Genomic DNA, 21,929 nt, shown 5'->3' with positions numbered 1-21,929 from the left:
AGTTATAGATAGAATAAGACGGAGATCCAAAAGCAAAGTAATGTTCAGAGTTGTGCCATGTCATACAGTGAGAGGAAAAAGAGAGAAAGAAACTCAAGAGTTGGGGGTGGATATGCCTTTCCTGAAGAATGCAGTGAGACTCTAAGATCAGAAGGAAACTTCCATATCTAGCCCATGAGCCAAAGCTCCGCCCTTACTATAACCTTCGCTTGATCCGAAAGATCTAATCCTTCATTAGTTCTCATGGTTCTGTGCAGCCCCAATGTTGTTTCAAGGGTGCGTTGTGTAGAGTGAAGAAGCTGTTTGAACCACCTGGAGAGGTGCTACCAACTTTAATTACACTTTGAGCCTCAGTTGGACTGAATGTAAATTTGGAGGGAGAATGCTGACATGGCTAATGAAGAACAATGGAAAACCTTGGAGTTGCGAATGAGGGTCTAGCTCTACCATATGTGTTTACTGATAAGACCCAGTGCAAATTCCTGTTTTTGGGTAATCAATCCTTTGCCCCTTAGAAGTCAAAGATATGACCTTGCTTCAGATGGCCCCATTGTTAGAAGCATCTTTCTCTGATGATCTTGAAACTTAGGAATTTGATTTATATCCTCCTGAGTCAGGATGCTTTTATTGCCTCTCGCGACTTACAAAACTTCAGGGTTCACAGGAAAGTCTGTCTCCCAGGATCCATTGTAACTTTGGACTTTCAAACCTTGGTTCACTGAGATTAATCAAAGAAAGAAAAAGTCCAAAAATTATAGATCTCGTTTGCAACAGCAGAGTACAGCTAGGGTGAACAGGGATACATTTTCATATTCTGCAATTCTGGTTACAATCTGCTGTGGGTGTGTGTGCCTGTAATTAATTAAATAATTGATTAAATTAATTAATTAAAGAAACAAGAATGTAGATGGAGCTACACAGTATACATTAAGTCTAGTTGTGTTCTTATTGATTTTATTTTATTTATTTATTTATTTATTTGTTAAATTTTTATACCGCCCCACTAGCATAGCTCTCTGGGCGGTGTACAACAGAAAGTATATACAATAAAATCACATAAATCGGTACAAAAACATATATATAAAAATCCACAAATCTAAAACCAAATTGAACATATTAAACTAAAATGCCTGAGCAAAGAGAAAGGTTTTAACTTGGTGCCGAAAAGATAGCAATGTCGGCGCCAAGCACACCTCAATGGGAAGACTATTCCACAATTCAGGGGCCACCACTGAGAAGGCCCTGGTTCTTGTAACCATCCTCCGAGCCTCTCTGTGAGTCGGAACTTCGATGTTGAACGTAGTGTACGGGCAGGTTCATATCGGGAGAGGCGTTCCAGGAGGTATTGTGGTCCCGCACCGTATAAGGCTTTATAGGTTAAAACCAACACTTTGAATCTGGCCCGGAAACATATAGGTAGCCAGTGCAAGCGGGCCAGAACAGGTGTTATATGTTCAGACCGCCTGGTCCTCGTTATCAGCCTGGCCGCCGCGTTTTGCACAAGCTGTAGTTTCCGAACCGTCTTCAAAGGCAGCCCTACGTAGAGCGCATTGCAGTAATCCAATCGAGAGGTTACCAGAGCATGGACAACTGAGGTGAGGTCCTCCCTGTCCAGATAGGGACATAGCTGGGCTACCAACCGAAGTTGGTAGAACGCATTCCGTGCCACCGAGGCTACTTTGAGCCTCAAGTGACAGGGAAGGATCTAAGAGTACTCCCAGACTACGAACCTGCTCCTTCAGGGGGAGTGTAACCCCGTCCAGAACAGGGTGCATATCCACCATCTGATCAGAGAAATCACCCACCAACAGCATCTCAGTCTTGTCTGGATTCAGCCTCAGTTTATTAGCTTTCATCCAGTCCATTATCGCAGCCAGGCAACGGTTCAGCACATTGACAGCCTCACCTGAAGAAGATGAAAAGGAGAAATAGAGCTGCGTGTCATCAGCGTACTGGTGGCAACGCGCTCCAAAACTCCTGATGACCGCACTCAGCGGCTTCATGTAGATGTTAAAAAGCATGGGGGACAGAACTGACCCCTGCGGGACTCCACATTGGAGAGCCCACAGTGTCGAGCAATGTTCCCCAAGCACTACCTTCTGGAGATGACCCGCCAGGTAGGAGCGGAACCAATGCCAAGCAGTGCCCCCAACTCCCAACTCCACGAGCCTCTCCAGAAGGATACCATGGTCGATGGTATCAAAAACCGCTTAGAGATCAAGGAGAATCAACACACTCCCTCCATCCCTCTCCCGACATAAGTCATCGTACAGGGCGACCAAGGCTGTCTCGGTGCTAAAACCGGGCCTAAAACCCGATTGAAATGGATCTAAATAATCGGTTTCATCCAATAGCGCCTGGAGCTGGGCAGCAATCACTCGTTCCAAGATCTTGCCCAGGAATGGAACATTCGCTACTGGTCTGTAGCTGTTAAGGTCTTCTGGGTCCAAGGAAGGTTTTTTCAGAAGTGGTCTCACTACTGGCTATGACTGATGATCATTGTTTGCAGCTTTATATAGCCCACCTTTCAGGATATAAATCCTTCCACGGCAGTATATTAATGTGTAGCAAGTCATAACGACAGCTTGCAGTAGATGGCCCTATGGGGGAGGGGACAGTCTAGCTCAAACAAGAGCAGTCTTTTGAGATCTTCTTCATTTGCCTCTGATTTCCTGGAATCCCTCATATAGGACAGTTGGTGGTAGAGAAGGGGAGTCTAGCTGGTATAAGCAGTGGTGACTTCTTCACCTGCCTCTACTTACTAAAAGGAAGTTGGTATTTGCCCCTGTGGAGAATGAAGTAGAAGGGCATCCTAAGTGGAGCAGACTATGGTTATTCCTTTGCCTGTCCCCACAACACAACTGATGGTAGATGGCCCTTTGGGAGAAGGAAACATGCTCTTGTTCTGCTGTTTCATGTTATTGTTAACGGTTCCCTTGATTCTTGTGTGTGTGCACTCTGAAACATTGATTCAGTTTCACTTTTCCCTTTGTTGCACTTTAAGTTTTTACTTCTTTATTTTCCACTCTGACATTTCCTACCCTGTTGTTCATCTCTCGGCCGCTCTTTTTCTTCTCTCTTTCTGTTGCTGAAATAGTGATAGGCCAAAGCAATTAGATTTATTTCTCACCCTGCTAGTTATACTGACAATGCTTCTCACTGAAGTTCTTGAGTATGGATTGGCATTAGCAAAGGTCAGCACCCTGGTAGAAATTTCTGTGCAGTGTGACATCGGCCCTCCAATTGGCCATGCACTGCAGTCAGAAGAAAATCTGTACTCAGACTTATGACATGGAAAAAAGTCAATGGCAACATTACAAAGAGCTGAGTACATTTATAGATGGTTGCATCAAATCAATCTTACACTCTTCAGTTCTATTAGTGTTGTTGCAAAATGTTTAATGTAAGTTCCATTAGCTAATTAGATGTCTGGAGAAATATTTTCACCTGTTAAGACTGTTTATGCTGAAAGGTTTTAAATTGCTATTAGGAAGCAGGCAAATGGCAACTTTGATCCCCCCCACTCCTCCCTACTCCTAAATTTACTACTATCTACTGCCATCTTTGTTATGGACAAGCAGTTACTCAAGGTTTATTGGCATTGTTTCCAGAGATTTAAATGAGATATAAAATTGTATAGCAGGCATAGTATTTTGATGACTGTTTCATTATTTTACATGGAGAACATGAACAGATAGAAGGAGTAATATTGATGGACAGCATGTCATTAGAAGACACAAAAATGTTGTATGAGTCATTTATGTGCAAATTAGGGTTTCTTTGTGTTTTATGGCTTTGTTACAAAATTATATACAGTATAGACCCTTAATCTTCATCCCCAACTAGGGAGTACTTTGTTTGGTCCATATTTTTATGTGAAACAACCTAATTCACACCTCTTGGACTAGTACACAGATCAGAACATAATTATATCCTGCTTTTTTCACAGTGCTCTGAATTTTGTAATGCAGTTCTTGGCTCAAAAACATTTTTTTAAAAAGAATTTTCATATAAAACGGGTTGTATGCAATTAAGTCCTAATCAGACTTGACTCACTGAAATTAATAAACATAAATTAGTCATGTATATTTACATCAGTGGGTCTGCTCTGAGTAGGATGAGCAATTGATACCACCCAATATTCTTTGGAATGCGTACACTGAATAAAATATATATTTAAATGCACATTTTATATTAAAATTATTTGAATATAAACTTATGAATGGATTTTTTTAGAAGATCACAGATTAACAAGACTGAACAGGCTTATGCAGTTCGCAGCTAGTTCTGATCCTCTTGTATTTGGATGGCCTGTTGTTCCATCCTGATTTGCCCTTTTTTTGACCCTGCTTGCTTTGGCGCTTGCTGATTCAATCCACTGGGCTTTCTTTTATTTTTTTGTTGTGAAAAAAATTGTGTAATTTTTAACATAAATACCTATGTAAATGATCATGCTGTTCCACATGGTTTATTTTTTTCCCCTATTTATCGCACCTACACACTGTTATGAATACATCAACTTAGCTTAGAAGATAATTACGTAAATTCAGGGGGAAAATTGAGAAAAAAATCCCTGCTGATTATAGCCTCGGCCTGCTACAAAAAAAATCTGTGCCGATTACAGCTGCAGCCCACCGCAAGAAATCAGTACTAGTCAGAATCCAGTACTAAGTCCTATTTAGCAGATATTCTCCCCCATCCCTAATAAGCATGTGCATATGAATTGGCAAGGGCTAGAAATAGGCTGATCCATCCATCCTTATCCTCAACTGTAACTAAGTTTAAGTATGTGTAGTTGAATTCCCTTGCTTCTGCAATACTTCCAGTCTCTTTCTTTATGAAAATTTAGACTGTAAGCACATTGAGGCAGGAATCTTTCACTATTCTTTGTGCTACTCTGTAAAGCACTATTTAGGTTCTAAAGATTCTATAGTGATTTTTATTGCAAATGTAGGCAACACCTTATTGGTGTTTTGTGATATATTGTGTTCAGATCATGTCCCAGGTCATGATCAGAGGCACATGGTACAGCCACCCTGTTGAAGTTAACTTGGTCTGGGTTAGATTCAACAGGTCTAAATCAGAGACCCTGTGCATTTCAAGTAGTGCAGGAAAGAAAATGCCAAATATAAATGTTATATGAAATGAAATGAAATATATTTAATATAAATGTAATAAATAAACAAACTGTATCTATATTCATATATCTTGTAACTTTACAAAGCTCAGATTCCAAACTTCTCCAGTTCCAAATTCACCCACATCGCTAGGCTTATAGGGTCGTATCCAGAGATCTTGTGGGCAAAGTTCTACTCATGGACACACACATACCCAAATCTACTCCAGGCAGTTGTGGAACCTTCCAGAACAGCATGGAGGTGATACACAAGACTAGAGTGAAAAGTGAATCTTCAAAAATCACATATCTTCCATCCCTGAGTGGCAGCTCCCACTGGATCAAAACGATAGTCATTACCATATGAGTGACTACTGGACTAATCATTTAGCCAGAATGGAGGATCGTCACAGTCATGCTGGTGTACTAGCAGAGAGGGAGGGGAGGTTCTGTTGCTTTTGTAGAAGTTGATTTACCTGGATACAGCTCACAATGTTTGGCATCAAATCATCTCTGGGCCAGTACAGCTCTTTTCATCAATGTAGAATTGCCATGAAATTTCCCTCAATGCATATTTGGGATAAATTTAGAGACTGATGTTCAGGAGAAACAGCTGAGGGATTTTGAGAGACATAAAATAAGCTTGGTGAATATTAGTGACATTTATCAGGCAGTTTCTGCACATTCCTAGATTGTCACTGAATTTTGCCTACAAGATTCAGTCACCGCTATCCTGTGTGATATGACATAATGTTGTTGTTGTTATGTGCCTTCAAGTTGATTACGACTTATGGCGACCCTATGAATCAGCAACCTCCAATAGCTTCTGTTGTGAACCACCCTGTTCAGATCTTTTAAGTTTATGAATACTATGGACTGCGAAAAAGACAAATAATTGGGTGTTAGAACAAATTAAACCAGGACTATCACTAGAAGCTAAAATGATGAAACTGAGGTTATCATACTTTGGAAACATAATGAGAAGACATGATTCACTAGAAAAGACAATAATGCTGGGAAAAACAGAAGGGAGTAGTAAAAGAGGAAGGCCAATCAAGAGATGGATTGATTCCATAAAGGAAGCCACAGAAGACTAGGACTGGGGAAGGCAGCTATGACAGTACTAGAAAAGGTCCTCAAATGCAAAGATGTATCACTGAACACTAAAGTCAGGATCATTCAGACAATGGTATTCCCAATCTCTATGTATGGATGTGAAAGTGAAAAAAGCGGATAAGAGAAAAATCAACTCATTTGAAATGCAGTGTTGGAGGAGAGCTAACAAAGCGTTTTTATGTGGTACAAAAGTGTGTGGGGGACATGGTATGATGGAGTAGGACTGGAGACCGTCTAATTAACCTCTCTCTGCTATTTCTAGCTTCCTTTGTCATTTTACAGTTCCAGTATATGCTCTTTTTAAACAAAAGGTTTCTAAGATTTATTTGGAAAATGGACCAGACTTACAAAATTATTCTCAAAAGTTTGTCTTTACAATCAGTGCTGCATCATGCATGTGGTGCTTATGTGGTAACTTTCTTCTCATCATGCTTTTATGGACTGGCTTGAAATCACTTGAATTCCATGATCTACTTAATTACATTTTCTTTGATAAGATCAGATCTCATTCAGGTGGCTTTAGAAATAGCTTATAAATAAGAGAGTCTCCCCCCCCCCTTTTTTTCTCCAACTGAAACACACAAAATGATTTCAGGAGTGACAGATTTTCAATCACATCTCTTTCGTCTACATAAAAACAAAAACATATACTGTATTTTCCCAAAAGCCAGCTTGGGTTCCTCTGCCACTAGCTATCAACTGTCTCTAGGCACCACTCACCATGACAAGTGTTAAATATGGGTAACTCATTCTGCTATGACTGAAAAAGAAAGGGGGTGTAAGTTTTCTGTCTGCCACCATAGACCATAAACCTGACTGGAACTATTTTGTACACTACCTATAAATAGCAATGGTGAAGCCCAACAGATTTTTACAGTTCAGTTCCTCTCAAATATTGCAATCTCCCTATCTTACCTTTTCTTTGAAGGGCTCGTCACAACTTCCACCTTGACCCCAGTTCTCTGAGCAGTGGTAACGACTGCCATCCAGGCAGGCTGTCAGAATGCTTGCCAGGATGGTAATACTGGGAGGACTTGTGGAGGCAAGCACATAATTGGTGTGTAGTTTAAGATTTCCTCTTCTCTTCCCTCCACCCACCCCCAGCTTGTTCAGCTGTCAGCTTGCTACTGCTAAAATGGGCCATTCGGAGAGAATGATTAAATGCAGGTTTTAAGTGTAGTGAAAGAATCTTGCCAAATGCGTCACAGGAAGAGATTGATATTCATCCATGATGAGATGCTTTCCTGTAGGAGAGGGATTTTCAAATGTATTTCATCATTCAGCAGGCGAGAATAATAATACAGTGATCAGGCAAGTCAAGCTTTGTTTGATCAGCAGAGACAAGTCATGGAGAGAAGGAGATTAGGAAAAAAATATTTGAAAACATATCTTGTAGTGTGATTGCTGCTCAATTTGAAAACCAGTTGCCGGAAGCCTCAGGAGGGGAGAGTGTTCTTGCACTCGGGTCCTGCTTGCGGGCTTCCCCCAGGCACCTGGTTGGCCACTGTGAGAACAGGATGCTGGACTAGATGGGCCACTGGCCTGATCCAGCAGGCTGTTCTTATGTTCTTAATTCTCTCTATTACTCCCATAATATGCTTGAAACATTTTATTCATACCTCGGGGACTATGAGGCTATCCTCATTTAGGAATATAAATGCAAAAATTACTGCTGAACAATTGACAGCTTTAAGGACTTCCACTGGCAGCCGGAGTGTCTCTTTTGCAGACTGGCATATACATGTTTCCATGCAGAAGCAATAGAGATCTTTAACCCTCCTCATTATAATTATATGCCAGGCAGTTCCACGGTAATCGCAACACTACTTGAAAATGAAGATACGGCTTCTGTAGTTGCAATTCTTAGTTTTATTGCTTCCCCGCTCCATGTTTAAATGACTATTTGGTCAGTCTTGAGTCTGTTAAAGATAACAAAAGCTTTGCAAGTATCCTAAAAGAGTTGGGTTGGGGAACATTCAAAGCGACAATGTTCATAAAGGGATGAAAATTTCAGCTTTTAAAGAGTTCAAACATGGGGATAATTTAGGATGCTATATCCCATAATCCAATGCCCTTCTCTGCCTTTTTAATATATTTGCATGAGTGTTCACGTGTTCTGTTATGCCAGGGTGTCACAAGATTTGACAAACCACTTGTATACCTTTAACCCTTCCAAGTTAGCATGTACTTTTCTATTAAGGTTGAAGCAAAAGGATTTATTGATTGTGAAATGAAGGCTTACATCTCATTAGAAAGAATTTCCACAACATGTCCTTTATTGGATGTATACTGAATATCTAGTTTGTATGTTGAACAAATTCTTCAGCATCTTCTCTAAAGCACACAGGACAATACAGAGAGAAGAAAACTAAGGAGAAAATCTGCTTGTGTGCATAGGAGAGCTGTGGGAAGGCACAGATGCTTGAGAATGAGAAGGCATCCCAGGTGGAACTAAACATTATGAAAAATCAATGAAGTAGAGGTAGACATATTGATCCATAAGAAAAGTTCCAAAATAATTAAGACAATGGCTAGTTTGTCTTTATTCCCCCGTCTTAAGGAACCTGTGTGTTACACCTCAGTGTGGAGGCAAAATTGAGTAACAGCTGTTGCGCTTACAGTAATAGGTGGTGGGGATCAGCCATTATAGGCTTGAGACAGACTCACTGTTCTGCTGGTTCCAGTGCATCTCCACCTCTCTCTTCTGAAAATGGGGGCATATGATGCTAGTCAAACCCTGCCTCTTTGTATTGTAAAATCTGGTGGGATCAGCTTGAGTGCATTTTTTAAAAAAAATTGCTTGAAAGAGATTTCACAACTGATCAGCAGATATACGCGTTCCCCCTCCAGGTGTGGCCAGTGGAAATGCTTTGCTGTAGGTGACTAGTGTGCTCACAGCCTATGTGTTTCCTTTTTCCCAGGACACCCAGGGGCAGCCTGAAAGGGCTTCATTTGAGTGTTTGCTCCCACACACCTTCTTAAGACTCTTACTTGCTGCGGACAGATTTTCAACAGCTCTTTTTGCCCCTTTTTTTTAATCATGTAACCTGATGAAAAGTTCTGGGGAGCTTGAAAGTGTGCAAACTATTTTGTGACATTTTGTTTGGCCTGATAAAGGTATTGCCCTGGCCTAATAAGTATTTTGGAAGAAGCTGCTATAAAAGACAGCCCTTGGACTTCTTATGGCCTTCTAAGGGGATTAGACAAATTCATGGAGGTAAAGTCTCTAAATAGCTATTAGTTGTGATGGCTGTATGCAGCCTCCAGGTTTCAAAGAGAGACCAAGTGACAAGGGAGAGACAACAGGAAAGTGCTGTTGTTTTTATGCCCTGCTTGCTGGTTTCCCACAAATAGGATGCCAGACTAGTTGGACCTTTGCTCGGATCCTGCAGGGCTCTTCTTATGTTTTTCCTTCTCTCTCCATAACAACTAGTAAAGGTTAAGCAATGTCTTGATATCCTTATGCTTTGTGTTTCCCGTTCCTGTGAGTAGAAGGAAACTAGATGGTGACACAAAAGCATGTCACATAATGATGTTTTGGATGTTGTATTTGTTACATTATGTATTATAAAGAGGAACTGGGGTATGACATAGGGCTGCCAGAGGCCTGTTTTTCATGAGGCACATGGGAGATGTAAAAGGTTATGGTTTTACATATTGTGAACATGACACAAGAGGAACATTCTCACACATTCTACAAGAGTCCTCCAATTGGCAGTGAAGGACTCCTACCAGTGCTGTGTCTGTAAGAAGGACAGATTCCAGAAATCAACTAAAAAAGGTCAGAATAAGATCAGGAGGTCTTGTAATAAAAGAGGATGTGAACTGCACACATACTTTGACATAACTGAATGTGGAAATGTCCTGTTGCGGTACTGCTGTGAACTAATCGGAGTCCCCTGCACAAACACACAAACTCATATTGATACTACTGTACTATTTTAAAGTCGTTTCTAATCTTAACATAGGTGTTGTTGATTTTTCTTCCTGTTTTGTGTTAATTTTAGGTGAGGATGCGTTGGATGATCTTTGTACAGACTCCCCTTCGCCTTCTAAAACCATAACTTGTGACGTACCATGTGGAATGGACTGTGTTGTGACTGAATGGTCACACTGGTCGTCTTGTTCTCACTCATGCTCCAGTAAAAATGCTGAAGGCAGGCAAAGCAGAACTAGATCAATACTGGCATTACCAGGAGAAGGTGAACAGCACATCTCTTATGGCTATTTGCTTTCTTTACAGCTTTCCTGCAGCATAGCAAGGCTAGGAACTGTTATGTACAGGAACTTTGGTGCTTCCTTATTCATTATCAGCCTTTCCCTCTTGCAGGATATGCTTTTTTGAGCAGCAGTTTTCAAACTGTTTGAGCCCTTACTGCAAATGAGTAACATTATTTTCATCTCAGTCGGCTTCAGACATGGCTCAGAATGCTAAGAAATTAATTTCTGAAGTGGATGTTAAAATCTTTAAGAAGTGTTTTGGAAACTCTGCCCTATAATGTCATGGCTGTATGTGTAGAAATAAGATATGTGTTAGTTTTTAATATGACTATAGCATGTTCTCTCACCAGCATCAAAACCTTCAAACCATATATCAGACAAGTGCCACACTAGTAGATTAATAGTGGCCCCCGGTGCTGTGATCAGTTAAAAACACCTGAAAAGTGTGGTCGGGCAAGAGTAAAGTTATGAATGCACATGCCTAATTGGAGTGATTATATTAACATTTTTGAAAAGAAAAATGTAGTGTGTATGTGTATGTATATATATATATATATATGGTGTGCAGCACTTCTGAGTTAATGGCTCCTCAAGGCTGCGTGCCATTCCATATTTCTCTAGAGAACCAGTTGAACGAGTAGTACCCAGCCCCATTGTAATAATAGTAATTAATAATCCTTATCACTTGAAAGAAATTGCACCCATAAAGCTCTGTACAAATGTTCATTAATCTACTCTGTTTCCAAATTGTATCTGATAACATTGAAGTCATGACTTAATGAAGCTTTTTAATATATCAGAATATTTGATTTTTAAAAGATAAATTTACAAAGAGAAATTAATTGAATTATGATGCATGTTCCCAATAATATTGATGGTAACTGTAGATCCATAAATCCAAGAAAGCACACTGAACCACAAAGTGGGGAAAACTGTTTAGCTAGGACCAAACATTTTGCTGTTAATACTTAATGTATTATTTAAAAAAGTGTATATAACTGAATAGTTAAATATTGAATGGCACATTTCATAGGATAATTCCTATGAAACATTTCATAGGATAAAATCATGGAGGGAGGGAATAAAGTCTGATATATGTAGTTTTAAAACCATTCCTTTTTATGAAATATATTTCACTTCACTGATGACGCCTTATTGATTTTTACAAGGGCAGATTAAGGTGCTACCGTTTATTGTCCAAACATTTATCTGTACGGCAGAACAGTAGCTTTCAAGGTTTACAGTGATGGGGCAATGAAAAGCAGAAGATGCAATGTTTCCAGTTCCTGATTAAACTGGTCCAATAGAACAGTGTGGTACAAACTGTGAAATAAAACAGATGTGGAAATCTGCTTCTTCCCCTACTATAATACTAATACTACTACTAATAATATAATACTAATATTTCTTAGTAATGGATTCCACTGTACCCTGGATAGCATTAGGATAGAATCAGTTGGCTAGATCAGGGGTGGGGGATCTGTGGCTTCCCAGTAGTTGTTGGACTACAGTTCTCATCTCTGTTTTTATATTTATAATTGTTTTGAGAAGTGCAGTTGTTTTAACTGTGTGTGTGTGTGTATCTGTTTTATACATATCATTATATTGTAAACCACTTCAGGATGTCTCATGGGAAGCGATTCATAAATTTATTCATCATCATCATCTCTGACCACTGACTATCCTGGCTGGGAATGATGGGAGTTGGAGTCCAATCTCTGGATGCTGCCAGGTTCTTTACCCCTGGTTGTTAGGTTGACACATTTCCTAGGAGAGATTAAACAATTCTGTAACTTCCTTACAATGCAATCCTATATCTGTTTACATGGAAGTAAACCCCATTAAGTTCAATGGGAGTATTCCCAGGTGAGTGGGTAAAGGATTACTGGAGCCTGAACACCTATCACTTTGGATTGTGGTATTTCAGCTCCATAGGTATGCACTTTTAATATTAAGTCCTGGGGGTAGATGCAACTTCTAAGGGCCATTCCATGCCCTCATTCTCCTCATTTAATGTTGAAGGGCACACACAGCAGCCTCACATCTACAAGCCACACAGTTTATTCTTTCTTGGTGTGGAATGGCACCAGCTGGTCAGCTTAGGGAAATTTAACAATTTGAGCTTTATTTTCTCCTCCATAAAAAGTGTTGAATTGTAGTTTTCCAGTGGGAATTTCATAATTAATTTTTTCAATTAGTATTCAGAACAAAGGATTGTTGTGCTTTAATAGTTTACTCTGTGCTGGTCTCTGCCCTCCCCCCATTCATTATAAGAGTTGTTGTTAGTTGTTTATGTGGTCATTTGAACATGCAGCCTCAGGAAACCAATGGCATTAAATGTAAGCTTGTACTTGTATATTTTCCTCCAGGTTTCTAAGAAGTTTGGCATTTAATCAAGATATAAGTAATCACCAGCTAGGGAATTCAATTTCAACCTGTACTGCCATCAAAGTTGGCTCTGTGGGGCTCCATTTTCTCCTACACCTCTCTATTTTTAGCTTGTGCATAAAGCATGAAAAAGTAAGCCTTCTGATCCTATGAGTGTTCAACAGAGGCAACGGCTCATAGGATCCAGTATTCTAAAGCTGCTGCTGGGGGAAGCATCCCCTTCCAGTGATAGCAGGATCAGACCCCCTTTTTCCTGCACTGGAGGAGGGGATCCTCAGATGGGTTATCCCTCCCACTTGCTCCACTAGGCAGGACTGTGGAAATTAAGTGACTCTTATCTTAGTGCATAGGAGGCGGCCCCTCCAGTTCCTTCATGCCTAGCTCTCTGTGCAAGTCATGTGGCAGACTCTTATCTTCCACTCCTTTTTGCCTAGGAGGGGCCTTGCATAGTTCTATCTGTGGAGAAAGAGAGAGAGTCATCCTTTCGGAGGAGCTCTTTGGGGATAGTGACCAGTTTAGCTCTTTGTATGGCACAACATCCCTTGAGGGCACCTATCTGTCTTTTTGACAGTTGCATTTGTTACTCATTGCTACCTCAGTGTTCTTTGTCAGCCACTGTATGATGGAACTGTGTTGGGCAGCCAGTTTTGGCTGTGTTTTCTGCACACGGAACTCTGAAGTCACTGCCTTGTGTCTCTGCAGCTAAAGTCAATGCATAGGCTTCCAGAGTGAATAAAAATGTCTTTTATTTTGTTTGAGTGATGCTTTATTAGAATAGGACCCTGAAGCTAGTATGATAAATTGGAAATATTCTCTTTTTTGTGTGTGACTGAACACAGTATTGTGCAAGACTGTTTTTGCAAGGCCATTTTCTGCAGGAGTGTAGCCAGTGGTTTTTGAAAGAGCACATAATTCTTTCATTTTTTCAGCCGTTGCTACACACTGTTGATTTTATCTCATGCAGGTGGAAAATCATGTCCTCCTAGCCATGCACTAGAAGAATATCGCTTATGTAATGAGCACTCTTGCAACCAGGTCTACTGGGAAACATCGACATGGAGCCCCTGTTCAGAAAACATCTTGATAACAGCTTTGAATGCTACCATTAACTGGAACGGTGAGGCTACCTGTGGAGTGGGCATGCAGACTAGGAAGGTCTTCTGTATAAAGAATAATTCCGGCCAGGTCCCAGCCAAAAGGTATTGTTCAGAAATGCATAACATTGCAGATAAACCATGACCATAGTCTTTGGTTTGTCTTCTTTCAATGTAAACTGATAAATAAGCTTATGTTTCAATTCCCCGCAGTCCTAAGAATGTCATTGTTGCTGAACTACAACAACCATCAGCCCCAGCAAGGATGACCAACGGGCAGGGATGATGGGAGTTGTAGTTCAGCAACATCTGGAGGGCCAAAGGTTTGTCACACTTGTAAGATAGGAACATAAAGAGAGCCCTGCTGGATCAGACCAAAGGCATATCTAGTCCAGCATTCTGTTCACATAATGGCCAGGACATGTGTACAGTAGTGTTCTGAAGGTGTACACTACAGGTGGATGGGCTTGGAGGATTTGTAGAACTGTCATGCTGTGCCTTGCCTTGCCTTGCCCACAGTGAGAAAAAGGAATCCTATGCTTGGGCATGACAGTAGCTTGGGCTGGAAACACACTAATTGTTCTGTCAATTCCAGTGCATCTCCACCTCTCACTTTGGAAAATGAGGGCACACAATGCTAGTCAAACCCTGCCCTTTTTCACTGTAAAACCAGGTGGGAGCAGCTTGAATGTGTTTGTTAAAAAAATTCAGCTTCAAAGAGATTTTGCCATTGATCTGCAGATCAACATGTTCCCCCTCTAGATGTGGCTAATGGAAATGCTTTGCTCTGGTAACTAGTGTGTTTACAGCCTTGTTCTTCTCGAAAAGGCAAAAGGGAATTGTTGCCTTATCAAGTGGTGTAATGCAGTGTTGAGTAATGTGAGGGACTCTTGTTGCTTCTCAGGGCAACGCTTCTTCTTCACCATTTCCTTCCTGGGTTGAGCCAGTCGGGGTAAGGTTTTCCAAACTTGTGAATTCCCCTCTCATTCCTCGCCATCTCCTCCACCTAAAGAGGCTGCTGATATGATAGAATCTGTTCTCTAGCATTTTTTTTTCTAAAATTGAGGGAAATTCAAATGCCTTTCTACTGAGAGAAACACATAGATAATATAACTACCAGAAATTACAGGCTGTTCCAAGGAGCCCAGATCCATACTTCCATAGTTGCTTTCTTGTTTTATTATTTAAAAAGCAATTTGTGTTCTGGTGGGAGAAATGCTAAAAGGAGGCATTACTCACACTATGCCAAGACTATTTATTCACTGAGTTGTCCTTGAACCAGAACCCCAAACTGTATTTGTTTGATGGATTCCCTGGAGTCAGCTGCTGAGAGGTTTTTTTTAAAAAAACAAAACAAAACTATTCTGCTGAGCTTTAGGATGTGTGCACATATGTACTTGTCTAGATTGTACTCATCTTCTGAGCAGAATTATCCCAGGAAAATACTTCACAAAAAATATGGGAGAATCATTTAGCATAATATGTTGACTCCTTAGTAAATAAAGGTATGTACAAAATATAAACTGTGGTGTCGATTTATCTCAAAGTTATCTAATTTCTTTTTTTAAGGGATTATAAACAATGTTTTTATCCCTATCTTTAACCTAACCTTCTGCCTTAGTCGCTCATAGAAGTCAGAAGCACAGTTGCTTCCCCATATATATATTTATTATATATATATATATATAAAAAAAATCAAGGCATTGCTAATACCTTTTGCACTGTTAATGAATCTAGAGAATTACAATCTAGTTTAATTCTTATTGTATCTCTCAGACAACCCAGCTAAAAATGAGCAGAGTTGACTCCAGCAAAATTAATTAAAATTCTTCAGATTAATTAGATTGATTGAGTGAGGAAAGGAACATCTAACATCCATTGATAAGATGTTTAGCATTAGTTTTTTGCCATTTGTTGTGTCATACACTACATAAAGCAGTGTATTTGTTCCTAAGCCCTTATATAGAAGTCTAACGAAGGGGATAATGAAGTTAAGTGATACCCTAAATCAATATAGCCAATGTGGTGCACTCCAGATATTGCTGGACTACAACTTGCATCATCCCTGATTATTGGCCATGTTGGTTAGACCTGATGGGAGTTAGAGGGCCCCACATTGACTATCCCTGCCACAAAGTATTCAGGTAGGTCTTGAAAGTGTGTGATCAGAAAGAGAAAGTCCTAAAGGAATACAAACTTGTACTGTAACGAAGAGTAGTGCAAAGTGGCTGCAAACACTGCGTTTTTTTACTTTCACCTGTTATGGCCTCAGTGGAAAAAATGGTTTAGTCTGGTTACACCATGATCTGGTTTTATGAATAGTACTAGCAGATCATTGCAGATTCATAGCTGATAGTGCAGGCCTGTATGATCACAGTTAGCTGTGAAGTATGTTTGTGCATGCGTGTGTGTGCATGCGTGCGCACAAGGGAAGAATGAATGTAGTAGAGATATCTCAAAATCCAAGGTTTGGTGGCCCTGTGAATGTCTCAAGTACATGATCAAACACCCTCTATTTGCCCAGTTCCCATTCAAACCCCCTGTTGTCCAGTTTCCATTCCAACACCTTCTGTTGTACAGTTTCCATGTTGTCTAAGCTATTACAAGGATGAGAATCTGTGACCCACCAGATGTTGTTGGATTCCAACTCCTATCAGCCCCAGCCAGTATGGTCTGTGATCAAGGATTATGAGAACTGGAGTCCAACAAAATCTGGAGGGCTACAGGTTTCCCATCCTGGTTAACCACCATTAGCACTCTTCTGCTCTAGCAATGTTCCCCCCCATCACTTGAAATATTCATAATTTTGAATTCTGTCCCTTCCCTCTACCTGTGCAAAACACCTAGATTGCTTCTTCAGAACCTGTATCTTCTTGTCTGGGTTGCTATACATCTCCACAGCAGCACTGAAAGAACAAAACCAAACAGATTCCTTTTATTCAGTAGCTTGCTGTTCCCGTGAGATACTAAATACTTGCCTTCGTTGGAGCTCCTCCAGTGCAGTTCAATATCTCAGTCAATTTGGGTGTCTCCTGCTGGGCTGGCTGAAGCAGCTTCTCTCAGCAGTGTTTGCAGTTTGGCACATCATGTCAGAAAGGAACACTTTGGAGTGTTAAGCCATGGTGGAATTACCCTAGTGCAATACATACAGTATGTACAAAGATCACAGATCTGATGGGGAGATCATATAACAGAAAATGTAAAGAGAATTGACAGACAAAAATCAGATTCTTTAACTCTAGTATGCTGAAGATGTACATTTTTCCAGGATAAATCTTTTAGCTCTTGAACCATCAGTAAACTCTATGTGCTTGATCCTCCTCAAGTCATACCAAGCTTTTGTTGCTTGAGTCTCATGGTGTCTAAGTATAGATTTCTGAATTTAATCACAATAATGAGCAGAAAAATTGTTTGTGACTAGACCTGCTTATTATATTCCATTTGACTATTTATGAAATTTTAAGCTTCCAGGGCTTCTCTAAAAGGTATGGCAAGTGTTTAACCGCAGGGTAACTTCAAGAAGATTTATGTATCTGCATAAATATTCAATTTACATTTTGCTGAATTTATGAAATGAGGATTTTCCTTCCTATTACTTTGAAGGAAGTGGGAGCTAAATTCATTTTCCATTTTACAGACCTCCAAGTGGATAGAAAAATGAACAGTTACTAGAAATGAATTTCAAAGAGATAATGGGAACAAAAATGCATTATACACTGAGAATTCATCTGAGAACATTATACACTGAGAATTCATCTATACACACTTATTAAAACAATGTGTTTCACTGTTTCACTTGGATTAATTTAAAAAAACTTTTTGTTTGAGGTTATTAAATGTTACACAAGAGCAACTAAAGGAACTGTGATATATGACTTATGTTTAGCTCCTACTATACTTTAAAAACTGTCAGTGGTTAAGGTACTGATTGGTTTGGATGCTATATTTCATTTGTGGGTGTTTCTCCAACAATCTGGCTACATGGAAATCAAGACTTTGAAAAGCTAATTCCCTCCTTTTTTTTTTACTATCCCAGTTAGAACAGCTGATCTTTCACATCATGCAGAACTGTCCCTTTTACCTCCCTCTCGTAACTCAAATTAGGGATTGCTGGCATATAAAATTTATTCATATTTTATATTGGAGATCCCGGAGGACAAAAGCTTTCTTTGCCCACAGTCAGGGATTATTAGGCAATAGAGATTAGGGCAAGATGTGAGAATGGGAGGAATAGGCCCCAAAAATGAGCTGCTAGTGGAAGCTTCTCTGTATAAAAGAGACTGCAAGAGATGGCTGTTTTATGGATTTTATGGCAGTACCTGGGGCAAAAAAAGTAGAAATGAATTCAGGGATAATTAGAGATGCAAGATGAATATTTTTAGAAGAATTATGTGTTGTAGCTATGTTTCAACAGCATGTCATAAACCAGGATAGGGAACTGGATCTGGTGGGCAGGCTGGATCCTTGTCTTTTCCACCCCATTGCCAAGTTTGACAGGTGGGCAGGACCACCCACATGACATCACAATGACATCAGGTGATCTGTTTTTGCCAATGCATGGAAGTCCCAATTATCAGCTGACCATCAGGGCTTACAAGGTGCCTTACACTGCACTCTGAAGCCCCAATGGTCAGGTGAATCTTGGAGCTTGATTGCACTGTGCATGGAAGTCCAACATTCAGCTGATCCTTGGAGCTTGTATAGCACTGAACACAGAAGCCTTGACTATCAGCTGTTTGTTGACATTTGCAAAGCATTACACAAGGGGCTTTGCTGATGCTGTTGATTGACAGTGCCTGCAACCCCCCTTTTGGCCCAGCCACATCTTTAGCTCCTCCATATCTGACATCATTTATGATGGCAGGTGAGCTTGGCTTGGCCAAAACAGCCTCATGGGCCAAATGGGGAGACTCAGTGGGCATAATTAGAACCACAGGACAGAAGTTCCTGACCACTGTCATAAACTATGAAATTACTTGATGGTAAACAGATTTTGATTATGGGTTATGACACCTTTAAGATACAGTGGCACACCAAGTTAAGTAATGGTTTGCTCTAATCATGGTTTATTCAGCAAACCACCAAGCATTACACAGATGAGCAAACAAGCTTCAGTTTCTTTCTACAGAGTTTGTTTTGTTTTGTTTTCCAGCTGTTTTTGTCTTGTTCCTCTGTATTATTATTTTAAAATTAATTAAATTAACAGTGTGAACCTCTGCATGTCTCTTCAGAAGTAAATCCTATTATTTTCAGTGGGACTTACTATCAGGTAAGTATGCATAGCATTGCAGTCCAAATGTGAAGTTACTTAACAGGGATCTCCATTTGATTGAATAGCAGAATTTTTTTTCCTAAATAAAATTGTGTTCATAGGTGCCCAGACTCCATCAAACCAGAAACAGTCCGCCCATGTTTGCTCCCGTGCAAAAATGATTGTGTGGTGACCCCTTTCAGTGAATGGACACGCTGCCCTACTTCCTGCAAACATGGTAAGCTGTTTTTTATACTCTTAATATAAATAAGATCTGGTTAAAACAAACTCTGTTTCTTCTCCAGCAATCCCATTATATCCTAGCAGCACAGACAATAAAGTGATGAACTTTTCTTTTCATGTAGAATCACGTCTTGAGTGATACTATGAATCAGGCACCATCCTATGAAACAGCTTTTGGAGTAGCTGTGTTGGAAGGCCTCAACCCAGCCTCTAAGCTGTTAATACTACATTTTCATCATTAGTTCTTCCGTATTTGCAATCTACAAAACATTTCACAAAATTTGTTAAGAGCACGGCTTGACTACAGATTCTCAATTTAGAGCTGAACTAGACATGATGTTTTGTGGGACCAATTAATATGCTGAAATTTTATTATGTAAATAGCAGCCGCTGAGAAGCAGAGCATCCTTGAACTATCACTCTCTGTCTTTCTGATGGTAAATTGCCTCCCTGATGGAGGAGCAACTCTCTCTCTCTCTCTCTCTCTCTCTCTCTCTCTCTCTCCCTAATGTGGTAAAGTGCCTCTCTGAAGCTGCTATTTGTATTGATGCCACCTGAGGCTTTCCCTGAAATGCACAATGCAAAGGATACAACACAAAAGGGGGAAGCACACAAGATGGACAGAGCTGGACTGAAAACAGCTCACTTTTCCAGTTGCATCACATGTTTACAGCTAGCATGAATTCGTGTACAGCTCAATCCAAATCCAGCATAGCTACTGTCACATTTCACTCTTTAGCATGGACTGCGGTATTATGTTCATGTTATGGAGCACAATTCTGGAAAAGCTGTAAAATTTTATTTGAAGACCTTTTATAATACTAACTCATTTTCGTACCACAAGGCTATTTATTGTTTGTTCTGACTTGATAAGACATGCAGGCCTTTTGCCCATCTCATAAAGTACAGAGCTATATACTGAATTAAATCATTGGATGGTAGACGATTTCCCAAATGTCCAGTGGTTTTCTCAGAAGCTCAGTGCTGGGTGGTTGCGGTGATAGTAGCAGCAAAGCATTATAGAAATGTTGTAGTGTATCAAGCATCAAATCAATCCATGGTCATGCCAGATTCCCATCCCCCTTGAGATTTTACAGGAAGACTATCACAGGAAATGTATTTTTCAGTGAGTACCGAAAGCAGAGCAAAAATCAATACTTAGGGTTGCATCCAACTAAGTCATATTAGAGTTGACCCAATGAAATAAATAAATTTAAGTTGATTATCATAATTCCATTTATTTCATAACATAAGAACATGAGAAGAGCCTGCTGGATCAGGCCAGTGGCCCATCCAGTCCAGCATCCTGTTCATACAGTGACCAACCAGATGCCTGTAGGAAGCCCGCAAGCAGGACCTGAGAGCAAGAGCACTCTGCTACTGGCACATCATCTGAACTTGGGTTTTCCCAGATTCTTTTTGCTTCTACTTCAAGTTCTCACATTAATTGCTATTTTTTTTTCTCCTGTGGCCTCCAGCAACTGGTATTCAGAAACATGCTGCCTCCAGCTATGAAGGCAGAGCATAGCCATTATGGCTAATAGCCATTGATAGCCTTATCCTCCATGAATTTGTCTAATCCTCTTTTAACGCCATCTAACTTGGTGGCCATCACTGCCTCTTGCGTCAGCAAATTCCGTAGCTTAACTCTGCACTGTGTGAAGAAGTATTTTCTTTTGTCTATCCTGAATCTTCCAACTTTCAGCTTCATTGGATGTCTATGAGATCTAGTGTTAGGAGAGAGGGAGAAAACCTTTTCTGTATCCAGTTTCTCCATGTCATGCATAATTTTATACACTTCTGTCATGTCACCTCCTATTTTCCCTTTCTCTAAACTAAAAAAACCCATATGCTGCAACTTTTCTTCACGGGAGTTGCTGCATCCCCTTGACCATTTTCTGAAACTTTCCCAACTCTAAAATATATTTTTTGAGGCGAGGGAACCAGAACTGTACACAGTATTCCAAATGTAGCCACACCGTAGATTTACATAACAGCATTATGATATCGGCAGTTTTCCCCAGGTAGCAGGCTATCACGTGGGTTATAGCACTTCGTAGCATCTGAAGGCAAGAATGCAAAGGAGTCAAGACCCCAGCTGCTCCTTCTGGTCCACTCCAGTTCATTCTTGCCTTTGTCCAAGGCTGTTCTCTTGTCTAATTCTCTTCTCTACTATACCGTAGTGAGTTTTTGTAGGTCTGTGCATTTGGGATTGCACGTGGAGATTGCGTGGTGAGTATTTGTTTTTGTGGGAGTAAATTTTTCCTGTCATTGGGACCTGCTGAGGCCCCCAAAGAGCCTCCAGCCTCCCCACCTCCTCAGGCCTCTCCACCTTTCTTGCTGGGCTCATGACTGCGGCCCCACAGATCTCCCCTTTTGGTCCTCAGGTCGACCCAGCTTGTTTACCTGACAGACCTGGCCTTTTTACCTCACAGGACTCGTGGCTACGGCCCTGGAGGTCCGTTGACCTTCCCTCTTTCCTTTAATGGGGTTCACGGCT

At 40.4% G+C, this 21,929-nt stretch overlaps 1 protein-coding gene across 1 annotated transcript in view; it reads left to right on the top strand.

Moving 5' to 3' along the window:
• The window catches only part of THSD7B (thrombospondin type 1 domain containing 7B), a 653,838-nt gene that overhangs the window by 354,235 nt on the left and 277,674 nt on the right, over positions 1-21,929 (top strand). The window contains exons 8-10 of the mRNA XM_061608903.1: positions 10,240-10,434; positions 13,806-14,040; positions 19,309-19,424. Of these exons, the coding sequence (XP_061464887.1) occupies positions 10,240-10,434; positions 13,806-14,040; positions 19,309-19,424 (546 nt within the window). The remainder of the gene's footprint in view (positions 1-10,239; positions 10,435-13,805; positions 14,041-19,308; positions 19,425-21,929) is intronic.

This window comes from Rhineura floridana, chromosome 2, assembly GCF_030035675.1.
Source record: "Rhineura floridana isolate rRhiFlo1 chromosome 2, rRhiFlo1.hap2, whole genome shotgun sequence".
Classification (NCBI taxonomy): Eukaryota; Metazoa; Chordata; class Lepidosauria; order Squamata; family Rhineuridae; genus Rhineura; species Rhineura floridana.
The sequence above is the reverse complement of the archived record's forward strand: the minus strand, read 5'-3'. Positions and strand labels throughout refer to the sequence as shown.